General features: G+C 35.8%; 1 protein-coding gene across 1 annotated transcript; it reads left to right on the forward strand.

Moving 5' to 3' along the window:
• Positions 1 to 6: 6 nt before the first annotated feature.
• On the forward strand, positions 7 to 18,551 carry LOC132125122 (oxygen-regulated protein 1-like). Its single transcript, XM_059536362.1, has 3 exons — positions 7 to 775; positions 11,949 to 12,099; positions 12,538 to 18,551. The coding sequence occupies exons 1-3, from the start codon at positions 119 to 121 to the stop codon at positions 17,355 to 17,357; spliced, it is 5,628 nt and encodes a 1,875-aa protein (XP_059392345.1). The 5' UTR covers positions 7 to 118; the 3' UTR covers positions 17,358 to 18,551.
• Positions 18,552 to 19,674: the final 1,123 nt, after the last annotated feature.

The raw sequence follows: 19,674 nt of genomic DNA on the forward strand, positions 1-19,674 counted from the left end.
ATTTTCTGTTGGCCATAATCAGTCACATTATATCTATTTATTAAATTGAGTTGTTTGAGTTATTTCCTTCACCCTCATCATGTCTGCCTTTCATGTACGATGCAGGTAAATTGCAATCATGAGTGAAGCTCCAGTAGTGCGGAAGGCTATTCCACAGGCTCAGTCTACCACTAGTGGTCACACTCAGATGACATCACGGCCACTACACATCACTGAGCCAACTGCCTCCAAACGTGTGTGCTTTTATAAAAGTGGTGATTCTCAGTTCAGCGGTCTTCCTGTGATTATCAACAGCCGCACCTTTAAAACTTTTGAGGCTCTCCTGGATAGCCTATCTAAGCGTGTGCCACTGCCATTTGGAGTGCGCACTATTACAACTCCTCGTGGTCATACGGCCGTTCAGTCTCTTGATCAGTTACATCATGGTCACTCCTACATTTGCTCTGATCGTCGAACTGTCAAACCCATTGACCTGGAACAAGCACGCCGGAAACTGCCTCCCTGGTATCACGCTCGTCCTGTTAGTGCCCGGTGCTTGGCTTGGTATACACATAGCTCTGCTCAACATGGAACCTGCAGTGCAAGACTGAATGAGCATGCCATCTTGTTGCACACACCAAAGCGGCTAGTACTGTTTCGTAATGGAGAGACAGAAGTGAAGCACACCCTGATACTGCAGAGAAGAAAAGCATACTCATTTGAAGCACTGTTAGATCACATGTCAGAGGTTATGCACTTCCCGGTGCTCAGGTTACATTCACCTGATGGAAGAAGGGTAAGAATTTTGTCCCAAAATCACATTCATTTTCAGGTACAATATTTGATTTTTAATTTAATTATTCTGCTTAAGCCTCTTAATGACACACACAAACACACCTTTTCTCCATGTACTTTAGTCAATTCAAGTCAGCTTTATTTATATAGAGCATGGATTGTTTTAAAAGAGTTTTACAATGGTAAATAGGAAAATTATTTTTCAGTGATACAAACATAATTCAATTCTGCTTTAAAACAGCTCAAAAATAAAGACAATAGTAAACAATAGTAAACAGTAAAATTTGTTTTTCAGATAAAGTCAGTTAATTGCTAACTGTGCAAAGTTAATCAATTATGAATTTCAATTCATTCAACTGTATACAGTACATATTCACTTTACCACAATTTACAGTTTAATGTACAACAGGATGAAACGCCAAACTACAAAGACACATTACTTGTTTTGACATGTCAACTTCACATCAAGCAAGAAACAACAGAACCAAAAGGAAATGTTCCATTACCATATTTTCAAAGTATTTTTTAGAGATTAGATTTGTGACCGTGTCAGTTGTGTCTATCGTATAAGCAAGCTAACACACTGGTCTGAGTAAGTATAAATAGCATTTACAGATTGAGGAAGACATGCTGCCCAGTGGCCCTAAGCCTCTTTACTATTTCATCCTATTATACTGCATTGCAGTCTGGGATAGGACATAGAGATGGGAATTAGAGAGATGTCATTTAGACCACCAAAAACATGTTATTAATAATGTTACCATTAACTGTTGTGTTAAGCATAATTAAGGTCCAAGCACCAAAGTTTTGCTGAATTATCAAGTTTAATTAAAATTCAAGTTTATTATCCAAACTGTTCTCAAATAATATGCAAACCAATTTGGTGATGAGCACGGCAAAGTAGATGTGATGCTATTATCTCCACATAGTCTCTATATTTATCTCTATATGTCTATATATGTATTTTTCAGAACACATTGGGTTATCATTTAGGGGTTGAACGACTTCTGATTTTTTAAATTCGACTTTTATGTGATGAAAGTCGAGTCAAAGTCGATTAGTCGCTGATGACGTCATTAATGAACAAATAAGTCTGGAGCTGTGAAAAACCCCTTGTGCACAGCTATGCCATATGACCAGTGTTGGGGAGTAACTAGTTACATGTAACGGCGTTACGTAATTTAATTACAAAATTATTGTAACTGTATTTAGTTACAGTTACTACGAAAAAATGAGTAATTAAATTACAGTTACTTATGAAATTTTTAACGATTACAAAGGGGATTACATTTGAATATTTACACACATCCACATACAGATTTAACTGATTTCTTTCCCAAATTGCACTGACTATTCTGAGACATACCGCCCTAATAATTTCCGGGATGCGGAAATACAGTCTGGTTCATAGAATCCAGTCATAAAAACGGAATGCCTAACGCGGACGGAATATGCCACATTTTGGATGACTAAATCAAAAGTAGGTCAGTACACTTGAATCAAAACATGACATGGACTAGTGTCTGTGAATATAAAGCCCCAAAAATGCAATATATGACTTGCACATTCTGCGTGTCTGTGTAAATCAGGCGCGGACTGGACACCGGGAGAACCGGGACAATTCCCGGTGGCCTGGCAGCCGATTTTGCCCCACTATTTAATATCATTATTGTATACTAAAGCGATCATTTGCGAATCCGCCATTTGATAATTAAATCTCTAATAAGTCATGAATTGTTAGTCATGACTCGCGCGCTCTCCGCGCCTCCGCCAAACGGTTGGGATCAGACTCAGAGTAATCAATGCGAGAGAGAGAGAGAGAGAGAGAGAGAGAGAGAGAGAGAGAGAATAGAGAGAGAGAATAGAGAGAGAGAATAGAGTGGAGTGTGGAAGCGCACAGCTGGAGCAGAGAAGCAGAACTACTGTTCAGGGTTTCAGGTCAGTTTCATCTGTAAAGATGCTTTTTTTGTCTTTGTTTTTTTTAATCAATCAGCAGCACGTTGCTCATCAGTCATCACTCAAAATACTATATAAAGGACATAATTATTATCTGTTGTAATGTTACAGTAGGAATTTAGCTGAAAAAAATTTCCGATTTTTTTATAGGTTTAGGGGGAGCTACGACAGACAACACCACAACCCTTACGAAAATTAACATTTTAATATTTAACTATAAATCCAGAGAAATGGTTACTATTGTTTAACTGTGGTAACCAAAAATGAAAAATTATTTTACAAATGTATTTATTTAAAAATATATACAAATCCATTTGCAAAAAAACAAAAACAAAACAAGGTTATTTTACTTTTATATAGGCTAATAAAAGCATGGTAATTTTTTGTAAGGGAAAAACATGACTCGTGTACAGTATTAGGATTTTTCTATAAAGATATTGTAGTATTGTAGAGTATTGTATTGTAAAGTATAGTTTTGTTCAATCTTGAGTATTAAAGTCATGAGAGAGATGCATAACAGGGCAAAATAAAGAGACTGAAGAGAAAAATGGAAGTGAAGGTGCAGTTCAGGAGAGAACTTTTAATTATTTTGCATGTCCCCAAATTAAAGATTTAAACCTTTTTTATGTCAGGTCCATACAAAAAATAGTTTTTTCCATGAATTTGTTTGTATGAGTTTGATTTTTCCAGTCTGATTTTTTTTCCCAGTCCGCCCCTCCTGTAAATTAATGGCAAAGACATGGTTTCATTTACTACACATAGGTCTACTGAAGCTCGCAGTGTTTTCAACCTCTGCCATCTCAATATAGGAGTACACGAGCACATAAACATAATTTCTAGAACTGCTCTGTGTCACTTCATGTGCATTTTACTTATTTTGAGAAACTATCATCATATACAGAGACAGCAGTTTCAAGAAAAAAACACCAATGTTTCAGGAGTTTATTACACAGAATACGTCACATGCTTATTAGATAACTGTATTTAAGTTGATGTATATACTTTTATTTATTATTCTTTAATTTTCACAAATTTAGAAAAGTAATCAAAAAGTACTCAAAAGTAATTAGTTACATTACTTTAATAAAGTAATTGAAAAAGTTACACTACTATTACATTTTAAACAGGGTAACTTGTAATCTGTAACCTATTACATTTCCAAAGTAACCTTCCCAACACTGCATATGACACAGCGCTGTGTACATGGCTATTGCTCCTATAACAGCTCATTTTTATCAGTTCTTTTGCCTTTGGGTCATTTTATTTCTCGCAGATTTCTGCTCGTTCTAAATCAGATACAGATATAGTAGCACAGTAAAGATTACATTTATATGAATGCATTTGTGAGAGCGATTCTGTGTGTGAATTATTTCTACATGGCTCTCTCTAATAGTAGTGACGCTGTGGGATTTAGTTATTAACAAATATATGCCTGAACTTTTCAGTTTTTAAGCTATTTTATTGAGAAAACACAGAACAGCGTTGACAGTACATTTCTGCGCTGAATGATTCTGACTGCGAATGATCTGCACAGACATACAAGCTAATGTCTGTAGCCTATGTGTGTGCCCTACAGTGCAGCAGCGCATTAGATTAGAACAGCAATTAACTTACCTGTACCATAAGCTGTTTAGAATGTGCATTCTCCCATTCAATTTCGAGCATCCAGTAATATAACCACCACACGTTGTGTGGACCTTTCGGAGTATACATTTATTTGTCATTTTAAATGTTTGGAAACGGTGCGTAAATGTGGAAGTCCTTCAAACATTTATTATCCTGTTGCGCCCTCTATAGGACTGGCAACTAGTCAACGTCAAGCTTAAAGCGTCATGGTAGTGCATTGAAGTCGACTAGTCAATTAGTCGGTGCAACCTCTATTATCATTACAACACTTATTGTGTGTCTTAGGTATCATTTACTGAAGGCACTCAACCTCCAGTTGAAAAATTTTATATTTTTTGATTAATTGTGTCTATTGTAATACAAATGTTCTTGAAAGCCTACTATGAAAACCTACTCGTTCTAGACATTTAGTCTGACTTTCAACAAATTATAAGAGAATCTTCAGACCATGTCAGCAAAAATGCATAGATTTCATGTTGATATCCAAAACCTTTTTTATTCATTCATTAATAAATAATATGAATAAACCCTAACCTTTAAGGATTAGTTCACCCAAAAATCAAAATTATGTCATTAATAACTCACCCTCATGTCATTCCAAACCCGTGAGACCTCCGTTCATCTTCAGAACACAGTTTAAGATATTTTAGATCTAGTCCGAGAGCTCTCAGTACCTCCATTGAAACTGTGTGCACGGTATACTGTCCATGTCCAGAAAGGTAAGAAAAACATCATCAAAGTAGTCCATGTGACATCAGAGATTCAATTTGAATTTTTGAAGCATCAAAAATACATTTTGCTCCAAAAATAGCAAAAACTACGACTTTATTCATCATTGTCTTCTCTTCCATGTCTGTTGTGAGAGAGTTCAAAACACAGCAGTTTGTGATATCCGGTTCGCGAATGAATCATTTAATGTAACCAGATCTTGAACCAAATTGAACTGAATCGTTTTAAACAGTTCGCGTCTCCAAAACGCATTAATCCACAAATGACTTAAGCTGTTAACTTTTTTAATGTGGCTGACACTCCCTCTGAGTTCAAACAAACCAATATCCCGGAGTAATGGATGCACTCAAACAGTACACTGACTGAACTGCTGTGAAGAGAGAACTGAAGATGAACACTGAGCCGAGCCAGATAATGAACGAAAGATTGACTTTTGATTTTTTTGGGTGAACTAACCCTTTAACATCAATATCAACCAATTTACTGGCATGATGCCAAAAAGATTCTGAGGCTATATCTCTTGGGGAAAAAAATATGGAAAGATATATGGCAGTTTTATTGCATATTTTGGGTACCTGTGGCTTTGGTGATTGGACTCCAGTAAATCCATTAAAGGTATTCAAAATAATTTGGGGCAAATATTGCTAATATCTTTTCATTAATTTTCCCTATTGTAGTAAATCTGGTCTTGATAGATTCATTGAGTCAGACTGAGAACAACTGAACTCTTAAGAGCATTGGCCTTTTTTTCACCAAATCTGATTGAGACCATCTTCAGACAATGTCATGAAGACATTATGGATTTTGTGTTGATATACAAGTAATTAATGTTTAATAAAATTGACTGCATGATGCCAAAATGATTAATTGAAATTAAACTTTTTGTGTGTCATTGTCATCCAACAATGAATGCACCCTATCAATTTTGTCACAGCACCACTTACTGCTCAAGAGATATGAAAATGTGCCATTTTTACTTATAGCTTGTGAACAGATTGACCAAACAGTATCTTTTGACTTTAGTTTTGCGTGTGGCATAGTAGTTTTCTTGTGTGATTTTTAATTTGATAGTAAGTATTCTACTTTACGAACACATTGACATATCATTACAAAACTTTTTTTGTCTTTGGCACCCTGTGCTGAAGCAACCTTTGAAGTTGTAGGCCAGCAACAAAATACAATATATAACAAATTTTACAAATATTCATACAACTTTTGTAAATTTTGCATGATGGCCACGAATCTCACCTTTGTCTTTTACTTGGGTCCAATTAACAAATGGTTTTCAGTAGTCAGCCATTTTGATTTAGGTCAAAAACCCAAGCACTTAGAACAGATACTGGCAAAAATCTAATAAAAGATTTTTGATACCTCAAACAGTTTTTATATAGGCTCATTGTCAAAGTTAAAGTCAGAGACCGTTAATCACTTAGACCTCAAATCTGGCAGGATGATGCCATCATGCACCAAAACTAATGCATGCAGACAAATATCTGTCCAAAAGCAGTCAGCGCTTTTACAAGGATATTTGTGTTTTGGATCATAACCCTTGAACCCTAAGGTTAGAAACAAAGTCAAAGTCCTGCAAAATATATTGTAATGTGTGTGAAAACAGGTGGAATGTGTTAATAGTTTTAAAATGTTAAGAAATATGCCTGTTTTGCGAAATTAATGAATGATTTGGGAAATTGGTCAAACTGAATAAGTTATAGTGTTAGCAATTGTTGTCTTGTATGACATATTATGACTTACATGTCTATTTGTTGTCCACATAAGTTAAACATTCTCAAAACTTTGTACATATGGACAAGACCTATAGACATTGTATGCCACAAATTCCATGTAAATGTTAATATTTTAGACAAAATACACTACACATTTTCTGTTCATATATCGTTCATATATCTTTTGGTAGGGTTTCATATTTAACACTTGTCGAACGCTTTAGGAAAGAACCCATGTATCATTCGATCATTATTTTTGAAAATTTTTATATTGAAAGTAGAACAATTCGAAAACGGCTCCTGTTTAAGTTTTTAGGAATTCAGCTTAAATGTTCGTTTTTCATTCAGGGGTAGAAAAATGAATAAACAGATTGAATATTCCATTTCTACACGTGGACAGGAATTAAACACCACTTTCTGCTGATTGGTTAGCCGACGATCAAACCAGGTCATCATCAGTTCTTCTGCAGTATCACGCAGAATAATACCACATTTATTGAAACTACATTTCATAATTTATTAATCAAACAATCAGATTAATAAATAGCTGGACACAACTCATACCAGGGCAGAGTCTAGACAGGGCTTTCTTCTGTTTAGATATAAATTCTATTCTTTGCATCAGCTGCATGGCATGGCACGGTATGATGGCTGTTATAGCCTACCCTGCTCACCCAGTAAGTTTGTTTCTTTAATTAAAAAATTTATTAATGAATTCGTTTCTAAATACATATTTTAAACACCAAGACAAAATGGAAATAATATAAATATAATATAACTTGACATTTCGTTTTGTTTCTCACCAAACCCTCAGTATACCTTCAGAATGCTTGGAATATATACCTCGAGATGCATAGGATTATTTTACATAGGATATGCACCCACATCAAAAAAATAAATAAAATAAAATAAAATAAAAAAACATAATGTAGCCATCCTAGTTCACACAGTTCTAATAAATTACAATAGGCTAAATAGACTCAATAAGCAGACAGGTGCGACAACAGTCAAGTGCAGGCCAGTAACGAAGTGCACAATAAGTAAGCAGCAGTCGTATTTAAAGCAGTCTAAATATGTTTTTTCAATTAGTATTGAGTACTGACTGATGTTCACTTGGATTTTTCCCCCATTGAGGGGAAATAACTTAATACTCTGTAATTTATAGTCGTATGGTAATTTTTTTTTTTTATTTGTGTAACGTTATGTTCAAAATAACTACAAAATGTCATGCCTTTGACAAATAAAGAGAAAAACAGAATAAGCTGCTTTAGCACATCTCAGGCTCCTTGAGCATCTTTCTGGCGCATGTCACAAACATGTACCACAGCGAATAATTGTCTTTTAAAAGGCTTCATTTAGATTATTTGACGTTAAATGTCTCAAAATGACTCAATGTCTAGCCACCTTCTGCTCCGATTGAGCTAGAATCAACCAATCTTCAATAGAATTTAGTATGCAGATGCCCTGGAGTCGCAGTGAAGCCAGAGCACAAGCAAACCTCAGGAACGTCCTGTGTTGGGGAATGATGGAGACATGGAAATATGCATGTTTTAGATCTATCTTGTCTTCAGACCTGATCAGACCTGAGAGTCACTCACATGACTGAGTAATTCAGGTGACACAGATCAAAAACCGGACGTAACCATCCCCCCCCCCCCCATCCTTTTTTGGAACTATGAAGTATCAGCTGGAGAACACGGGAAATTGCACTGTAAAACCGAACAGTGAAATTAATTAAATTAAATGAGTTACTGTCACTCAAATAATAATGAGAGTTCATTGGACTTAATTGAAATAAGTTTTGTAAACTCAAAATGTTGCTGTAGTAAGGTGAACTTAATATGATTGAGTTTTCTAGTTCCCAGCATGCTTTGCATCAGACAACAAGGAAAATAAATGTAGAAATTAAGTGTTATTTTGTGTATTTTTACATAAGATCAACATAGAGAGACATAAGATGGTACTTAAAAGTTGTGTTATGTAAGGATTTACATAGTTTTATGTTATGTTGGTTTTGTAGTGTTACCACTGTGGTGAAGAGTAGAGTATAAATACTGATGTTATAGCTGTTAGCCTTCTGAAATGATCCCGGCTGACAATATCCATATGCGGAGAAACTCCTCCTTTATTCATAACCCCTCCTCTAGCCCCAGCTGGCCTGCTTTGGCCCAAGGTTTTCTTCGGGCCAAAAACCCTGGCCGTTGGCCCCGAGGAAGCCCTGACGAGGCACGATCAAGCCCCGGAAGTGACAGTGGAAACGCGACTGGCCCTGGCACGCACTAGCATGCCCGGTTTAAGCTCGAGAGTGTAAACACGGCTAATGTAAATATAAGTCTCTGTAAATCCACTAACTGACAGCAGGTGCCGCTTATGGAAAAGCTATATCACAGCTGTTTCTGTAAACTCCGTGGACAAAGCAGTACTGCAATTAAGAACAGTTCCTTTAGGTATTACATGGAGCTAAGATGAAAATAAAATGTTACTGCATCGTTCCTGAAGATAGTCAGAACCTTCAGAGGTACATTCATAAAATTAATTAATTGATATATTCATTTGTATAATTCCCTTAGCACTCTTTTAAAACCTCCCAGCATTTTCGCCCTGTTTTCACTCAAAACAAAACTACTCTGAATACTCTGCATGCTCTGCACACATGAAACTGTTACTGCAAACTAAGCTTTATGCTGGACAGTATTTATTTATCATGAGTTGTTCAAATCGTGGTAATCTAATAGCCTACGGTTTTAATGATAATTAAAATATGAAATGGTAATTCTTAAGGTGGGTAATTTTATATATAATATATTGTCAAACCGGTAATCGTTACATCCCTAATATCTTTACAGACAGTTTATTTAATATTTTTACATGGTAATAAATTTTGCATTGTCAACCTTACATACCTTATGCTCTTGTTACACTCACAAAAATTTCTGTTACAGTAACTACTTACATGTTAAAAGTTTGCAGATGCCACCTTGCACAACCTTATAGCAAATAAATATCAAAAAACAATGTATACATATTCAAAATAGAAAACAGAAATATGGTAATAATGTAAGTGACCAATACAAAAAAAATATTAATAATACTGAGTGCAAAAGATGGAATAAGGGAGAAGACAAGAAAAGGAGCAAAAAAAATTGCAAGTTTGCAATCAACTGTTTATTTAATATATACTCCAGGTTCACACCGGCTCCTTCGTATCGTGGTTATCTATTTTCTATTTACTTCTTATTAAATCCAGACAATTGGTTGATGAAACCTTGATTAAAATTAAGATACAATTAATACAAAACGAAATCAAATTTAAAGACAGGCTTTGTGCTTTCTGTTTGAGGTCTCAGTGAAAGTTTTAAAGCAGTCTTAGTGCCGCTGTCAGAGCGCTCACGTCCGTAACGGAGAACTGTCCCGTCCATAAGATTTTTTTTATTATTATTTTTTTTTTATACATTTCTAAATAAATGCGACTTATAGTCCAGTGCGAGGCTAGGCCTATATGTTATTTCTTCTTCATGGCACATTTTTGACTGATATAGGCTACACCTGTATGAATTCTCATTTTACTTTTTGAACTCCATTATTGAGCCGAGTTTTGCTTGAAAATAGTCTACTGTTGATGACTGTGCAAGACTAATGGATTCAGGGTCAGGCGTGAATGAGCATGCTTCAGACTCGTGGTGTGAGCAGAGCGAAATTGGAGCGGGAAATGCGACGCTCCGTCCACCGTCCTTTTGAAATTGCCGCTCTGCGCTCTGTCCAAGATCCGTCCGCTCGCGCTCCCCGCTCGCTCCCGCCTCACATGCTCTGAAGGCAAGTGGCAGTGTGATACTATAAGCTACAGGTACTATGCGAGCCGCCAGTTACAGCTTGACAAGCTGCATGCGGCTCGCCAGCCGCGCAATGAGTAACTGTGCTGTAGTGGAAAACGTAGGTTTTAAGAACATGCTTAATGTAATTGAGCCCCGTTACAATATTCCTTCACGAGTTCATTTCAGACAGACCGTAATTCCTGCTTTGTTCCAAAAAACATAAGCCCTATAGAGAACCAATTGAGTAAAAACACACTCAATATAAAGAGTTATAGAGTTCCATATAAAAAGTTACATCTTTGTATTTGTTCATAACTAATATAACATTTTAATTTTTTTTTATAAGGAGCTGTTTTTGTTTTATACAGTATGCTGCTAAGAAAACACCATAGAAGATGGGTAAAGAATAGCTCCATCATTGTTCAATGTAAAAAAAAAAAACATACTTTGTTAGTTTTAATAAACACATTTTTTTTTATAAAAATCAAGGAAATTTATCTGCTAATTTTTTCTTTTTGCTGTATCTAAAACGAACCGAACCGTACCGAACCGAACCGTGACACCAGTGTATTGTATCGAACCGAACCGTGAATTTTGTGAACCGTTACACCCCTAATATATATACAATTTACAATTAAATGGCACAGCTGACCACAATGGATAGATGCATTGGAAACAAAGACCAACACCAAACTAGCTGGGATTATTTTCAGGAGCTGCATAATGTCATTGTGCCTGCTGCACCCATGTTACTGCAGCAAAGTTCCTTGATTATTACACTGGAATAAGAGTCTAGTTCCTAGCTACATCAGCCTAGAAAACAGAAACGTTTAATTTTCTGTCTGTCTTACAATATATAACTACAGAAGAGTAAAGTTTTAAATAGGAAAAATATTGAAACTCTTTGGTCCTTTTTGAGCTAACGGTCTGATCAGATTCAATGATCTATGCTAAGCTACGCTAAAAGTGCTACAAGAGATCGGCTGAATGGATTCGAAAATGGTAAAACTCAACTGTTTAACTCAAGGGGAGTTAGTAAAAGAGCCTGTTTTCAAAAATATTAGAGTGTTCCTTTAAAGCAATACTCTGCTGGAATTTGGAAACAAAGTAGCCTAGCAGGAGAAGCTAAAAGGAAGCATTAAAATGAACTTTAACAGGCATTTTAGACATAGCACTAACAGAAATGCATTATCATAGAAAATTGATTAATTGAAATGAATTGCAATATAATCTAGGATGACTACTGACAATACTAATAATTAATCCCTGCTTTGTTGAATAGATAGTTTGTTGATACACTATAAAGATGTTTTTCATGATATCATAGGTGGATGGGCTTCCTGCACTGATATTATGCTCTGGGGTATTGGTGGCTGCTGGCCGGGAACCTTTCAAAAAAAGAAACTATGATATTCAGAAGTCATCTCCACCAATGTGGCTGCCAGTTAAAAGACTGAAACGGCGACATCCAATAGCCAGTAAGTTTATTCATTTCACTTTTATTCAAATACTGAGCTCAACTACTATAAAAATGAGGACAAAGTAATATAAATTCAATAATTGTTTGCAAATGTAAGACATTTGTTAAAAATTCTTGATAGATTCCAATTTATAAATGCTTTATAGATACACTAATGTACATGTCAGGATAATCTATTACTGAGACTAGCTTTAAGCAAGTGCTGAGACATTCATATCTACTGTAATACCCACAGTAGCCTACATCCTTCAGTATGGATTATATCATACATGCTCTCTCTAATCTGCTTTTGTATGCTCTTTATTTTTCTCACTTGCAATGCTTTTCTGCTGTCCTGACTTGACCAAACACCTCCTGGTCTTAAAAACATCTGCATCTATCACCACACTGTGAAATCCTATTTTATCCACATACCTGTATCACCAACATTCTAAAGGAAAAAATAAGTCCAGCAGCACCAAATCCTGTCCCTTCTCCCCATCCTCTGAACACTACTTTGTGAATCAAATTCAAAACACTATGTCAGGAAGTATGTATGATTTTCAAAGCAATCCAAACTGCTCTGTGGAAGTAGAGCCTGGACAGCATCTTGAGTCAGTTGCTGAAACAGAAGTCATTACCAGTCGGGATGGTGAGAAAGTGGATGACATACATATGCCTTCTGATGATGACATTGAGAAAGCTTTCAGAGTCAATCAAGATGGAAGTATGACAGTAGAAATGAAAGTACGCCTTACTATTAAAGAAGAGGAAACAATTCATTGGACAACCACAGTCAGTCGATCCAGTGTGTACAATCAATTTAAAGCAGCCACTATTTCCTGTCCTGACCTGGATGCTAATTTACCTGATAACTTACCCCCTCAAAGTGATACTCCTACTATAGAGGTCAGCGAGATTGACCCTAATGACAGCAACCATTTCTGCCCTAAGGATGGCTATAAGGTAAATGAAGATACTGAGATAAGTGGAGCTGCTGCAAGCATGGAGTTAGAGCGACTACCCTCACCGCTTTCCCACTTTCCAGGGTTGCACAAGGTACAACACAAACAAGAATCCATTGAGAGCATCAAGACAGTAAGTGATACAGAATTTCACAAGAACCATTCATACTCTGACACTGAAGAACTGGACAGTGGAGATGTGAAGCAGGAATACTGTATGGTACAGCAGTGTTACCAACCTGTACCCAAGCCTCGATGTACCTTGGCCTCTGAAATTCATACAACGACACGGCTACAATTGAGCAACTACAAATGTTCAGAGAATCTTCAGTTTCAGGACAATCAGAAAAAGATGTATGAGGCACCTTTACATATTAATGAAAAGCAGACTTGTCAAGAGAACTTCTCAGACAAAACGCAACATCATTTGCAATTCTTTGGCAGTTCACACCATGAATATGATGTCAAGATGGCAGTGACACCAGTTACCACATCCTCAAAAGTCTTAGTATCTAAACAAGTTCTTACTATTGGTACTACCACAAAGAGGAAGGCAGTTAGAGTAGTAGTAAAGAAGAATCATTTGCTTAAGTGTGCTATTCCAAAAAGAAGACCAAGGCCTAATAAAGCTGACATTCTGAAAGAAAAAAAGAAAAAAAGACTTGATATATCAAGCCAGAAAGGAGATGTTAAACTAAACAAGAATTCCACAACAAAAGCAGCTCAAAAACTACTAAAAAGGAGAAATAATAATGGAAATGGAAATGTGCCTCTAAAACCCAAAACAGAGCAGTTAGAGTATGTTCAACTGAAAACAGATGACCTAAGCTCTTTTTTGGTTGAAAAAGATCAAAACAACATCCAAGTGCAAGCAGGTAGTTACACTTTGCCGAAGACAAAAATTCAAAAAGCAACACTCATCAAAGGCACGCTGAGTCGGCACACATCAGAATATGTTGAACTCTGGTTACAGAGAAGTACAAAGGTAAAACCACCACTGCTTTACCAGCCCTCTTTAGAAACTATACCCAAAAATAACACAATGGTTAAAGCATCCCTGTTCAATTATCAATCTTGTAATTCAGTACAAGCATTAACAAATGAAGTTTTTGAAGAGAAAGAGATTTGTGTATATTCACCAAAGACAAAAAAGCCTGAACAGATAAATAGTGATCACTTAACAAAAACAAGGGAAAATCAACAGACATCTGAGCCAATAAGTAAGACTGACTCATATAACACAGAAAATACTTTGAGGAGACCGCTTGGTATCCATACAAAGCCTTCAATAGAACTGATAGATTTGCAAGCACAAAAATTCTACAATGTAAAAATGGCTGTTAGGCCAGATATGAAGCCCGTACTTGATCAGCTTTGTTATTGCATTGAGTCACTTCGTGAGATCACACAACACAAATGGTTATGCTCAAAAATTTCTATATGTGTGGCAGATTTTTCTTCATATGTGGAATCTACATTTGGAACTTCCTCTAGGGTGCTTCTTGCCTTTCTTTGTGTTATGACTTTAAAGGATGGCTTAAGCCATTTAAATGCATGTGGTCAGGCTGATGCCAGTCTAAGCTGTTCTGAGGCTATGCACATGATGCAATCTCTAAACGAATTGGCAGCAATAGAAGATGCAGAGCAACTTAGGATAAGTCTATCCAACCTTCACAACTCAGCATCTAATCAGCTGTTACAGAGCTGGAAGGACTTCCAAGTACTGATCAATAAAGCAAGGTGTAGCAATGCCACACCAGAGACCACTTTGAGTGAAGCCAATCAAAGTTCAAGTTCAGAGGAGGAAGAACATGCTATCCAAATGCTGACTGAACAGTTAGGTGTTCCAGAGAGAGTCAGAGAGGAGCTGGCAGCCCTTAACTATTCAGATGAGAGCATCATGAAATGCAGTCAGATAGAAGACACTGACAAAGTTAGTGAATCAATCCAATCAATGAAAATGAATGGATTTTCAGAGCTCCACTCTAAAGAGAAAATTGATAGTTTATCAGATTTTGTGCTGGAAGATTGTGTGAACAAGTATGTTAATTCAGTTATTGATAGAGCTATAACTGCACACCTTAAAGATAGCGACAATTCACAGGTTTTCGTGGTAGACTTACTGGAAAGACCTGAAAAGGATATTGTGAATGAAGATAGATACCAACAGGATTTGAGAAATGACAACTTTTACAACACAGAGAAAAAAATTAAAGGGGATGTCATACCTGATTCTGATATCTGCAAAGATATGTTACTTGGTGAATCTAGCTTTGAGACTGAAATGTACAGAGAGTTGGAGAACGTAGAACACAAGATACAAGAAGAAGAAACGTTTACGAGACATCAGGAAAAAGTAGAAGAGATGAGTAGAGTAGAAAGTCAAAATGAAATTACTGAGGGAAGAGGTATATGCAAAGAAAATAGTTCTAAATGGGAGAATTCTGAATCTCTTAAGACAGTATTAAAAAACGAAGTGCTAAGAAAAGTGGTAAATAAAGTAGAAAAAGACAGAGACTCAGTTGAAGAGGAAGGGTCGAAATTATCAGAACCACCAATTATCAGAAATGAAAAGGTCAACAAACTTGATGAGAATGTAAAATATAGTGATGAGACATTTCCTAAAGATAAGTATTTCAGTAAAGAAAATAATCTTAATGTGAAAAGTCCTGAGCCAAGTGATGGAGCAGAACAGATATGTTCAAAGGAGACAATATCAGGACATTGGCAAAATGAGTTTCAGGCCATGCAAAATCAAGATCAGTTATACAATAAAACAAAAATAACAGAGAAGGGTTTTGTATTATCTGAGGTGCAAGATATCCCTCATAATCATATTGAATCAAATATAGAAGTGGATGAAATACAACATTCAATAACACACCAAGACTTCTGTATGGAAAGTATGATTTATTCTGAGGAGGAACATGTTATCCTAGAAGCACCAGAATGCTACTCCATCTATCAGGAGAACTGTGTGGAGATTCCTGAAGAAATCACTGAGTATAAAGAAAATGAGAATGATTTTAAGAAGGCAAGAGCAACTGATATAGCAAAGCCTATCAGTAGTCTACAAGACCAGGAAAAATCTGTGAGTAAGAGAAAATATAATACAGAACAGACAACTGGCAAAAGGCTCTTGAATCACATCAGTGTAACTAATCAAGAGGCATCAAATATTGTCAAAACCACAGAAAGTGGATCAATGGATTCAGTCTCATCATCATTAGCATTCAGTTATGATTCCAAAAACAGTGATTTGGCAAAAGATTCAGAGGAACACATTCAGACCAACAGAGTGAAATCCATCAGAGACATGTTTCTTGCCAAGAGCAATACAGACATGCGGCATGGACAGGCACAGCTAAGCAGTCCAAGTTCTGAACTGTCAAATTACCAACTTGAATCTTCTCACAGAAAAGAATACCAATTATTAACATCGTCAGAGTTGTCAAGAGAAGAGAAAAACACATGCAGGTTGTCCATTGCAAAGGGTTATGTAAAAAGAACTATTGAGCAGCTTTATGGAAAAGGCTCTAAAGGATGTAGTTCTGATGAGAAGAGAAATCCTTCAACCGACAAAATCGAGAAGAGAGAAGGTCTTAGAGGTACAAATGCCTCAAGTCTGCCCTCCCTCCATGAAGTTCACACAGATGCCATTACAGATTTGTCATATTTTAATGCCACAAGCTCAGTAGATAGTTTAAATGAGCCAATGAACTGTGTCACTCTGAATGCCAGGGTGGGACCCAAGGATGCAGTCTTAATTGATAAGGGTCGCTGGTTACTTAGGGAAAATCAAATGAGTCTGAAATCTTGTTCGGAGAATGAAGACACATCCAAGAAAATAGAAGACAAGGATGTGTTGGCTGAGTCAGAGCAGGATTCTGGAAAAGAGAATATTCCATATTCATTATTTGGCCATTCTTCTGTGATGCCTGACAAGGATCCTTCTTTCACAGAACAAGAAGAAGAGTGCCCAGGGAGGACAATCACCTATTTTCACCTTCCAGATGCCAGTGATTCTGAGATACAGCCAAATGACCAAAAAACTGACACTCCAAAAAGGAAAACAGAAAACAAAGTGACTCCTTTAACAGAGCCTCCAAAATGTTGGACTGAGAAACACAGCTTCACACCAATGGACATCAAAAAATCAGCTAATAAGGTGCATCCTGTGATAGAAACTACATCTCCTGTAATTACTCAGCCAGCCAAAGGACAAAGTGTAGAAGTCACAAGACACTCTGCAGAACCTGATGCACTGGAGATTCTATACATGTTTTGTGGACAGCATTGCCCCATTCTTTAAACTTGCTTACCATTTTAATATATATTCTGAAAAGTAATGCTAAATCATGTATTTCAATAATCATTTGTCTGCAATTAATTCTTTCTGAAAGACTCAAGATGTATTTTTAAATATGAACAACTTGGCACACCATTTTAAAAACACTTTGCAATGCCATTTAAATTTATTGTATGTACAATACAGTATTCCTGCTGTGCAGTGAGCAGCAGTGATATGTAGCACAATTACGTCTTTATAGGACATGTATACATAGAAAAACTATTTAAAAGAAGCAATAGAATGTAAGGCAACAGCTATATAGCAGTGTGGTACCTGTGGTAGTACTGTTGTTAGGTCACTATGCACTGTAGAAGAAACACTGTAGTGACTTATTTACTTAAAAGAGTAGTTCACCCGCCCCAAAAAATCTGTGATTAATTACTCACTATCATGACATTCATTACCTGTAAGACCTTCATTCATCTTCAGAACACAAATTCTTTCTTTGTGCAAAAAAAAAAAAACGTTTTCTTTGTGATGTCACATCATTTTAACGATCTCCTTGCTACATTTCTTAGCCTTGATCGTGTAAAGATCCTTGCTGTGTATGGGAGGGTCAGAGAGATCTCGGAATGTCAAAAATATTTGTGTTCTAAAAATGAACGATTGTCGTACAGGTTTGGAATGACATGAGGGTGAGTAATTAATGACATCATTTGTATTTTTTTGGGTGAACTATCCCTTTAATTAAATAAGTCAGACAAAAAATATCAAATGTTTTATAACCTGATTACTGCAAGTCCCACCTAGGGACAGCATTTTCATTTTTGGGTGAACTATCCATTTAATTAATGTGCATAGTTTAAAGTGTGATAGATTCTTAATTATGATGGCTAAATGTAAACAAATAGCTTATGGTACATATGAAGTAGAACAGTTATACATAAAATATTAAAAATAAAGAAAGAGTAGTGCAAAATAAAATCTATAATAAAAACAGTAAAAATCTAGCACACTCAAGATAATTATTTGACCTAGCAACAAAGAAAAGAAAAGAAAAGAAAAGAAAAGAAAAGAAAAGAAAAGAAAAGAAAGGGTAACACACCAAAAAACAAACAAAAAAACAGTACTGTTTTGTCAAAATGCATAACTTTTTTCAGTGGCAGCTGATATGTTATTATTGTTTCTGAAATAAAATGTTATAATTGCGTTAAACATATTGTTTGTTTCCACTTTTTAATGAACTAATATTTCTTTCCCAACATGTATTTACCAATGGAGGTCAGACTGACCAATATAATAGATATATAATACAGTACCTTTGTTTGTACACAGCACACTAAATGTATGTGTATACATATATATATATATATATATATATATATATATATATATATATATATATATATATACACACACACACACACACACACACACAGAGAGCAAGTTGATTTATTTATATTTTGTCTACCTACCTGTTTTATTTATTTTTTCTTCATCACACTTCACATTAGTTTAATTTTTACCCACCCATACGTAAAAACTAAGTAGCTACTGAAATGTGATTATTTTAAACAATTAAAAACAAATTTGAACCAACACTTTTTGGCCTTTTCTTTTATTGTTATGCATGTGTTTTAATTAAAGAAAAGGTTACATAATGTATTATTGAATTATGAATTATTAGGCAACAAGTTTTAATAACAAAATACAGATTTTTTTTTTTATATGGGTAAACTGGATCTGAGACAGTAAAGCTTGATCATTTATATCTATATGAATTTTCTCATACTGTTTATCTTAAAGATAAATATATCTTTGAGAAGTATAGCTGATGATGTCACATTGAGGGGCATGTCAGAGCTCATCACAGCAGAAGAAAAGGTAAGACAAATAAAAGGCATATAGAGTTCTGTCCATCCATCTGTCGCTGCAGATCCAAAATGGGATCCTCCTCTCTGGACCTATTGGTTAGGGCTTGACCTAAGCTCCAACTCTGTGAACCTTATGGTGCCATCAAGTGCCACCCACTGGCTGTTAACATTATAGCAAGCATTATTCATGCAGTTCTTCCAGATCTATGAACTTTTTTGTGTTCTGCACTAAAGTTTTCAGAGATTTCTGGCAGCTCTACAAAACAACAATGACAAAAGTTAAACAACCTGATCTTCTGTTACCACAACTACAATTTGTTTATTTTTTTTCTCTGATTTTCAGTAGGGTCTGTTAAGGATTCTATGAGAGAGGACTCAAATGGAGAAATGAGTGATCCTGGGTTTAACAAAAAAGCTTACAGGACAAGAGAAGGTGAGGAGGGGAGTGAACAGTCCAAATGATG

This window comes from Carassius carassius, chromosome 3 (assembly GCF_963082965.1).
Source record: "Carassius carassius chromosome 3, fCarCar2.1, whole genome shotgun sequence".
NCBI classification, from domain to species: domain Eukaryota; kingdom Metazoa; phylum Chordata; class Actinopteri; order Cypriniformes; family Cyprinidae; genus Carassius; species Carassius carassius.